The following is a 9,760-nucleotide window of genomic DNA, read 5'->3' on the forward strand; positions in this document are numbered from 1 at the left end:
CATTTTATCTATAGATAGACCTAGGTCTATCTAAAGATAGCTCTGTAGATAGGTTCAATATATTCAGCTCACAAATTGGTTCAGTTTTATCTCATGGACCTATGTTTCATAATTCTGTTACCAACACACCAAGATCAACTGCTCGCAACCTACTAGACCACGTGGTAAAGCCAGTTAATTAAAAATTATATTAGTCTAAAACTATTCTAATGCCAGACACCAGCAAGTTAAGAAAAAGTTATCTAAGTTCCATCAAACAGATATCAAAAGGGGAAAAAACGGGATTCTACTGAGATCAAAGAGTCACCAAAATATATATTAAAAATACATTAGGAGAGAGGAGGTTACACATGTGACTCCAGCCCAATCACATGGTTGATCCTGCATGGTGCTCTGTCTCTTCTTCCCATTATCTTTTGTAGGAGTTAAGTGTTTTCATTGCAAGATTGTGCAAGTTTGGGCTTTTTCAGAAAGGATGGGTTAAAACAACAAATAAATAGCATGAACTCTGTGTGTGTTTCCTTTAGTCTCTGTACAGCACAGGCAGAAAAATTCCTATTTCCAAAGGCACTTTTCTGTAGGAGATCATTGTGGCGTTGACAGAAGTCTGTTATGTAACATGTTAAATGGACAACTATTAATAACACTTGTACTTTCTCCCTGTCCCCCAGGATGTGGTTTCTCCAGGTCAGGGCAATGCCACTGAAGGTGGACTGGAGCAGCTTGCACTTCATCTACCTATGCAGCTTCATGGGTAGCCCATTTCAGTGCAGATCTGTTGTTCCAGTTTCTTGTCTGAGCTCTAAAAACACACTAAAGTAAAAACTATTATGTAACTGCAGATAAGAATAATCAAATCTCCATGCTCCAAGGTGTAGGCTAACAGCCTGAGGGATTAGGAAGGAATGTCTAGTCCCCTTGTCCAAGATGCAACAATGATTAATTATATAATGCAACTTTATCTGACAACTTGGGAGAAATAAAACCTTAGTTTCAGTTCATACTCGAAGGGGTTGGTTTCAAACTCAACGCTGTTATGCGAGATGGAACAGGGGCAAGACTCCTAACTACTTCAGGTAAAAGCGCTATTGAATATCTAATAACTGAAATTTGATTGGTGAATTTTCTTCACACTTGCTTTGTGACTTTATTCTTCTGTGTGCACGTGAAAAATCATGGGCCAGTAATACCAGATAAACTAATAGCTTTCTAATCTTAAATATTTCACTATGCAAGCTAATAACTGGGAAAGTATGTAATAGCATCATCTCCTTTACTGATGGTTTTTATTGCCAGTAACGTTGCAATATTGTCAAACACAAGGTTGGTTTTATGGTGAACTCTGGAATCTGCTGTCTCATTGAAGTTCTGAAGCCCGGCTTTATTGTTTCAGGGTCTGTCAAATTTATACGTGTTGCTGAGACCCATTCAGGTTCTCTGTAGGTCTGTTGGCAAGATGTTGTCTAGAACAGTGGTTCTCAACCTTTTTTTTTATACCAGGACCCATTTGTAAACATTGGCCAGTTCTGACCCAGTGCCCCTTACTCCTGACCCGCTGCCCCTTGCCCCCAGCCCCCCAGTGTTCAAGCTGGACCTCTGCCAGCCTGCAAGGGGAAAGCCACAGTTTCCCACCTTTTTTTACCTTTAAAAGAGGCCCCATTTTTCAAGTTTGTTCTCAACCCTTTTATATATGCTCACGACCCACTTTTGGGTCGTGACCCATGGGTTGCCAAAATGCTGGTCTGGAACACCAAGCTCTTCACATTGATGGAGTTAGCGATGTGTTTTCCTTTGCTGTGCAGTTCTTGCTGTGCCTGGGACTACTTATTTAGAATTTGCATTTTTATAATCATCAACTGCTAATGCACCGAGTTGAAGTAATTCTCATGTAATGTGTGTATTAAATCACTAGTAAAAATCTGACCTTAGTGGAAATGCTTCTTGCAAATTGTTTACTGTATTCTGTCTATTGTGTTTCTAAGATCATAATCTTAACTACTATTAAGCTGTGTGTATCTTTAACATTTAATATAGGCAATAGCTTTCAGCAATAAAAAAGTTATTCGTTTTATGGTAACTGCAAAAACCTGTGGTACCTGCATTCTAAATAGAGACAAATATTTTAACTCTGCACTTTGGACAATAATAGTTTAACTGTGTCACATGCTTATTTGAGATAAAAGTTTAGATTTCAGTCAACAATCAGTTGAGGGCCTCTACTTTTCTGATGGCATAGTTCCAAATTTAGGGTTTATGCACAGTGGAAAAACCTGCTGAACCCATCTTGGTTGTTGTCTTTTTAATAAATGCATTTCAGTCCTATTTTTAAACAAAAATGATGTGTTTGTTGTCTTGAAGGTGATCTGCTTTAAATGTTTATTTTTAACTTCTGTTGTAACTTATGCCATTGCTGCTCTTTTATGTCCTTAATTACAAAAGCTTAGTTGCTTTAATTCACACTCATGCAACTCTTGACCTATGGCCTTCTGTGTGGGTCTCTCTTCTTCCCCTTGCCAAAGTGTCAGTGCGTGTGCTCCCTTTCCTGTTTTTGAGAGCACAGCTTCCATATCCTTATGCATGTTTTTTCTCTTCCTGATCTTTGTTATTAGTGTATAGTTAGCAGCCAGGTTTCTGTAATGTTGTGCAAAATACTACTATCCTGAAAAGACCCTCCCCCATCTCAGAAATGCGCAAGCAACTCTTTTGACAATTACTATAATAATGAATCAGTAAGTATGTAAGGAAGACTAATTCCACTACTATTATTCCCAAATCCCTCCCCTTTCCGCATATTTTCTCTGTTGTAATTATGTGGTGTGCAAACTTTTGGTGTTACTTTATTAAAGCATAGTCTGCTTTAATACTTCCAGTTAGTCCTTTTTTGCTTAATTTTATTGCTTAATTTTATTACCTTTATCAGTATCTACTATATAAAATGGGCACAAGAGGATCTATGAATTATAAACTAGTTAGCTTAATTTTGATAGTAGAATAAACTGTAAGGTAATAAGCAGTGGTATTGGTTGGACATGACTTGTTCCTTACAAAATCTGGCCTACTGGATAAAAGAGAAATGGTAGAGGTGATGCATCCTGTCCTTTGACACAGTCCTGTATAATACTCTTATAAACAAATTAGGGCAGTAGGCTTTGGATGAAATTACAGTAAGATGGGTACACAGCTGTTTGAAATACTGTATTCAATGTGTAGTTATCAATGGTTCACTGTCTAAACCAGCTGCAACAGGAGTCTCCCATGTATCTGGTTTTATTTAATGGTTTAGATAGTGGCATGCTTAAACTTTGTGGGTGACACCAAGCAGGGCTGGAGTTGTAAGCACTTTGGAGGACCGATTCCCAATTCAAAATGGTCTTGACAAATGGGAGAGATGAAATTCAGTGAAGATAAACAAAGCGCTATCCTTAAGAAGGAGAAATCAAATGTACAAATACAAAATGGGGGAATAACTGTGTGGAAAAAGTGGCAGAAGAGGATTCGGGTATTAAAGTCAACCACTTGCTGACTGAGTCAATGCTGTGATGGTGTTGCAAAAAAGGTAACTCTTATTTTGAGAGAGATCTTTATTTATGACACTCCTGCCAATACACAAGGTAATTGTTCTGCTCTGGTCTTCACTGGGAATGTTGCATCCAGCTGGGTACCATTTTAATGATAGGCAAAGGAGGAAGAATCCAGGAGCAAGCCACAAGAATTAAGAGTCTTGGGAAAATGCAACCTGTACAAAGCTGAACAACTAGATTTGGTTAGAAAGAAGACTGAGGGAGGAAGACATACTTTTTCCAGTATGTAGAAGGATGTAAAAAAGATGATCACTGGTCCTCCAGGGCCATGTGAGTGAGACAAGAAAATTTTGCCACGAAGAAGATTTAAGGCCAATATTAAAATAAAGTTTTTTCTTTTATAGTTAAGTACTAAAACAATTTTCCCAGAGAGATTGTGGAATTGCCTTCATTGTCCTAATTAGTTCTTAAAACTTCCAAACATCTGGCCTAGGTATACTTTGATTCTAGCTCAGAATCATTACAGGTAAGACTATAGTGATGATGTAACCCTAGATGACTTCTGAGATCCCTGCCAGCCCCATACTTCTCTGATTTTTGTGTTGGTTCCTATAGACATTGGTTAAAAGATGCAATTGATGACTACCCACTTCCTTCACTTGTTTATGTTGCTTCATTCACTGGTAAAGTAATATAACCCCTACTTTTATTTGCAATCCACAGCTGGTCCTGTTCAGAGTTTGACTTGAATGAAATCCGCCTGATAGTTTACCAGGATTGTGAGAGAAGAGGCAGGCAGGTCTTATTCGATTCCAAAGCGGTCCGCAAAGTTGGTGAAGTGGCAGCTCAGGTATGACATACTCATTTTTGCTTCTGCCCTGTGATTCTTGTTTTGTGGCTCAATGTGGAAATCCTCTTTAAAATGTCAATTTCAAAATAAAATCTAGACATTAAGAACGCTTGCAGATGTTTTAAAAAAAAAATACACACTTTACTGAAAAAAGGAGCGCATTATTCCAACCTGGCTCCACAGCGTGTGTATAGACCAGGCGCTTCAGTGGGGCTTCTTGGTGCCCTTGTCTAAAGCTGAATCAATCAGCTATTAGATAAAAGCACCAAAAAGGCCCCACTGAAGTGCTTGATCTTTACACAGATGTTGGGTGAGCTGGATCCAATACAGACATTGGGCAAGTTGTAGCCTATAGTGGGCTTGCACAGGGCTCGGCACAGGATCATGCTGAGTGTAAAGTAAAGCTCCAGGGTGGTGGTGGTGGTGTTTTAGCATCTGCAAGCAGCCAATATGTCTATAACATTTTGAGGATTCTTTTTTTAAAAACCCTGTAAAATGGGTCAGCTTACAGCTATACCAAAAAAAACCCCCATTAAGATAACCCATACCAGCTTGATCTGTGTGTTATTCTCTCTCACACGAGTGAGTGCCCTCATGCTCTCTCACACTCATGCTCTCACTTTTTCTTTAAAATCTATCACTGAGATAAAATGATATCAGCTCCACTTTGCTCTCAGGCACTTTTGAAGTGATTCCTGTCTAAACTTGGCAATTTACCCAGCATACTTGAAATGTGGTTTTTGCTTCTTAGGTCATTTCTCAGCTACACATCCTTATTTTAGTTAGAGGTCTTTTGCCTCCAAACACACTGGTCTACCTTTTAGGTCTCTGTAGATAAATCACTAATTTTTTCTACTAAAAACTCTTATGACTGAGAAATGCTATTGGGCCATTATATAATTTTTTCAATGTCATTATATAAACGCCCATTAAAGAAGAAATTGCACAATAAAGGTGCGATATTCTCTCTGCCAGAATCTTGACATGTTTCTTGGGAGATGACAGTTTTTTTTATCTAGTCCAGATGGTATCAAAAGTAGTTCTTCCTTATTAGCTAGATGTTTCTTCTTTTCTATCTGGTTATAATTGTTCCAGGTATAATTGCTTTTGTTACAAAGCAGTTTTATGAAAAATGGTAGTACTTTGGGGATTAGTACAATTTATTGTGGAAATACTAGCTATAATGTTCATATAAATAGCAATGATTTCTGGAAATGGCCCTCATGAAACTGCTTAAATACAGCTATCTGAAACTGTATTTAAATTGAACAGCACATTGAGCTGGCTTAACCAAAGCAGCAAGGCTTGCATGATGAGCATGGCGGACCATCTGCTTACGAGGTTAAATAGGTCAGAATGGCTGCATTAATTCCTTTTTTCTGTCATAAGCCCCAGAGCCAAGGTCATCCCTAGGTATCTAGAGGCTGATGCTCAGTGTTGAATTTGCTTTAGAAAACAACTGTTTATTTTCTTCTGTATATCAGTGTCTTTATGAATTAAACAAAAAGGTTAAATCGCCCTTCAAAGTATTCCCCTATTTTAAAGGGAAATTCTTGTTATGTAAATACCTCATTGCATAATAAGAGATCACTTTATTGCATACTGGACATAAATAGCCCCTCTTCTTACAATAAGGCTAAATGTTTTAGAAAATGTGAATAACACATGAAGTACTGTAGTTAATACTAAACTTAGGAGACTGCTCACCTAGGCTGCGTCCCCATGAGGGGGAACGTGCGGTTTGCGGTGCCTCAAAGCCTTTTGAAGTGCCATGAAACATACACAGTACTCATGAATCTATTTGCCACGCCACATATTTGCAGTGTGGCAGCAAAATTAGATACCAAGAACTCCCATGTCTTAAAAAACCACAGCAGAAAAAATCAGGGCAGTGCATGTGGCTGCAGAGTACGCCACCAGAGCCACGCTTCAGCTTCCAGGCAGGCTCCGCACCCCTGGATCGCCACTGCTGCTGCCTCGGGAGGCCCCCAGGATCCCCGGTAAGGCTGCTGGGGCCAGCCCAGATACTGGCGCCCAGCTTCCCCTACCCAATCCAGGGCAACTTGCTGTGTGCCAAAGGGCACGTGCAGAAGCATGCCCAGGGACAATTAGCAGCAGCACAAATATGTGCTGCTGCTAGTTGTCCCTGCAGAAATGCACATTCCTGCTTGTGTGGACACGCCCCTAGTGTCCAAACCAGCAGTCATGTTAACCTGTGGTGAAATTACTCCTGACTTCAATGTGGAGCAGGATGAGCATGTATGATATCCATTTTTTATTAGTTGGGGAGGATCTTACTTCCAATATCCTATTCTTACTTTAAATGTATTTGAGAAATTTGCAGATTATCTTTTTATTTAACAGAAGTATTGAATGGGTAGCTAATCATGCTGTAACATGCTTAATATATTCTGCTTTAGCTGTTCCTGTGGGTAGCGTAGAACAATACACTTTATTAAGGCATTTTTGTCAATACCTTGTGTCAAGCACATGACTACTAGCATTTGTGCATTTATAACCCTAATGACAGTCACATTGGGATTAGATAAGCAGGAGTTACATAAATGCAGCACCTGGCAAAGGCTGTACAAAAGGAGTGTGAATGTGGCAAAATATGAAAGAACAGTAAGCCCCATGCGTACGGGGATAATATTTAATGTATGAGGGAACAAATTCTGTGAGCTGTTTGGAAGTGGGCTGGCTTCTCTAGAGTCTGTGCGGGAAGCCCAGCACCATAAGATCCAGATTCCTGATTGCCATCAGTGCAGTATTAACCAACTTTTTTTTGTTGTTCTCCTAATGTAAACTATTTCAAAAACACTTCAGCAATGTTTATTCCTACTAAACTATCTCTTGGATGGGTATTTTTTTATCTATTAAAAAAATTAAACAGGCCAAATACATGATAGCTTTATTTAGCTACCTTCCTCAGGGAAACTATGGTACAAGTTATCCAACCATTTTAATTGTTGCAAGGATATAAGAAAAAAAAAAAAAAGGTTCTTTCTGCAGTAAGAACTTCTAGAGCTGGGCAAACACAGGGTAATTTTAATTTAAATCTGGTGTGTTGAACTTAATCTAATATTTATGAATAATCTGTGGCCAAGTGTTACTGAAAAAGCAGTGGATGTCTAAAAATGCCTACGCAATCTCTACAAATTGTTTCTATATCATAATTCTAATAAATAATGCACTGTTCCCAATTTGTTATTGCTGGCTGTTCTTCTATTCAGGAAATACGCTGTTTAGTTTGGAACCTAAAGCAATGCCATGCAAGTTAAGTGAATAATTACATACTATGTATCACAAATGGTTAAAGGGAACAACTTGCAAGCAGCCCATCAGCTGAGATTTGTTTGCACAAACTTTGGAAAATGTTACAGATAACATACATCCATGGAAATGGGGAGTAATCTGCAAACAGAAAAAAGACAAATTTGCTATAGATGATTGTATCTGACAAATTACTTAGACCAGAAAACAATGAGCTGAAAGAACAGAATGCCACTTCATATATTGCATGTATTTCTACAATAGAAAGATATAAATGCAAAAATAATCTTCTTTCTCTCCTTGAATGTCTTTAAGTCTTCTTTTTAAAGGAGAAAAAGATGGCTAAGGTGACTTACTTAAATCAATAAAGTACTTTTTTCAAAATATTATTTTTGCGTCAGTGTGTTGTTTCATTTATTTTTAACAAAAACCCTTCAGGTGTTGAGAAAAATTTAACATGAAGTTTCCTATCTTCATTATTAACCTGTTCTGACACAGAGAATATCAGAGGATGCTCCTGTAAAGGCTTCTGCCAAGAGTTACCAAGCAAGCAATGGCACCAACACTATTTCTTCCTGTAGTCCCTCAGTGAGCTGTATGCCTCAACATGTCAAGGAACAACTTCCAAAGTACCAGGTAAATGTTAACACATCTGAAAATTGTATATATAGCATTAATGAGCTAAAAAATAATGCATAATAAATGCATTATCTTTACATTTTATCTAGAGTTTGTTGTATATTTATTAAAAAAAACTTAATACCTGAAAATGCCTTTTTTTCTTTTAAGGATGATGGGGTGAGTGCATCTGTGTGTGATGTTTAGTCTAGGATTTTCTGACTTTCTAAAGTTCACTCTAAACTTTTTACAGTTCTTTCTAAACTTCTTTTTAAATGCATCTCATGTCAAATATTTGTAATGTAAACTCTTACTTGGTTTTAAAAAATTGTAAGTAGCTTATAGTGCTGTATGTTCTAAAAAAAATTAGAACACATTTGTCCATATTTAAGTTTGTGGCCTTCATAATGTGAATCAAGTCTTTCATAACTTCTGCAGGAGCTGTTGCACTCAGCTGGTTCTGTTAAAGATTGTAAAAGAGACCATGTCAGTATAAATTGAGTCCATTTTTAACAGATGGCTAATTGTTAAAATGTGATTACCAATTTCTACATTTACATATTTCTGTCTTATGACCTCTGCAACCTGAAAAAAATGAAGGGTGGCTCTTGCAAAGATTTAGACCCTCAGCAAGTCCCATTTAGGCTCGGATCCAGCGCTACTTATGGTGGAATATGCAGAAAAAATGGTGAAAGCCTATAAAAGTACAAGGCCTGAACATTTTTTTTTAAATGCCTTTTAATTCAAAGTGTTTGTGTGTGTGTGTGTTTGTACTGATGAGGTCCAATTGTATAATCTTGTGGTTCTGGTAATTTTAGCTGCTACACACGTGCTGCCCCACTTTTTTTTTTTCTGTGTGGGATTTTTTTACACTGGGATCTCCTGGGGTCAACACCCTCCCCCCCCCCTTGCTGCAAGGTAAGAGCATGGGGAATACCTGAAGTTGTGGTGTGTGGTGCCACAGATAGGTCTGCAGCACCACATACCACACAGCCACTCTCACCTGGACATGACCTAAGAGTAAAAAACTTGTTTGTGCACCTCCTGTGTGGCTCTGTAAAATTTCATATGAGAATGTCCTTAAACTGAGCAAATCAAGACTTTATGCAGTTTAGTTTTTTTTTGACTTCCCATTGCAAAGTAAGTTACTGTCTCATGAGTATTGAAAATGTTGTGCTTGTACTGGGTGCATCTACACATACACTTTACTGTATTAGTAGACTAATTAGCTCCTCAGTAAAGCATCACCATCTACATGTGTGCTGGTATTAGGGCATAGTAAATTTAATTAACTCTGCCATAAAAGAATACTTTCAGGAAGAGTACTGTCTTATGGTGGAGTATTTGTGTGCACTGAAATGAACATGTAGATGGTGATAGGGGCTGGTTGGGACACAAAGGTGCAGAGGTGGGGAGGGGGCTGCCTGCCACCTAACCCCACGCTTCAGCACCCTTGTGTCCCAGCCAGCCCTGATGCTGCCACCCAGAGCCTGGGCCT

General features: G+C 38.4%; 1 protein-coding gene across 4 annotated transcripts in view; it reads left to right on the forward strand.

Moving 5' to 3' along the window:
• FNIP2 (folliculin interacting protein 2) overlaps positions 1–9,760 on the forward strand; it is a 96,009-nt gene that overhangs the window by 52,063 nt on the left and 34,186 nt on the right. For all 4 annotated transcript variants that reach the window (XM_019521714.1, XM_019521715.1, XM_019521712.1 and 1 more), the window contains exons 2-3: positions 4,245–4,371; positions 8,143–8,280. In XM_019521714.1, the coding sequence (XP_019377259.1) occupies positions 4,245–4,371; positions 8,143–8,280 (265 nt within the window). The remainder of the gene's footprint in view (positions 1–4,244; positions 4,372–8,142; positions 8,281–9,760) is intronic.

Source organism: Gavialis gangeticus, unplaced genomic scaffold (genome assembly GCF_001723915.1).
Source record: "Gavialis gangeticus isolate Ggan-Ray unplaced genomic scaffold, GavGan_comp1, whole genome shotgun sequence".
Taxonomy (NCBI): domain Eukaryota; kingdom Metazoa; phylum Chordata; order Crocodylia; family Gavialidae; genus Gavialis; species Gavialis gangeticus.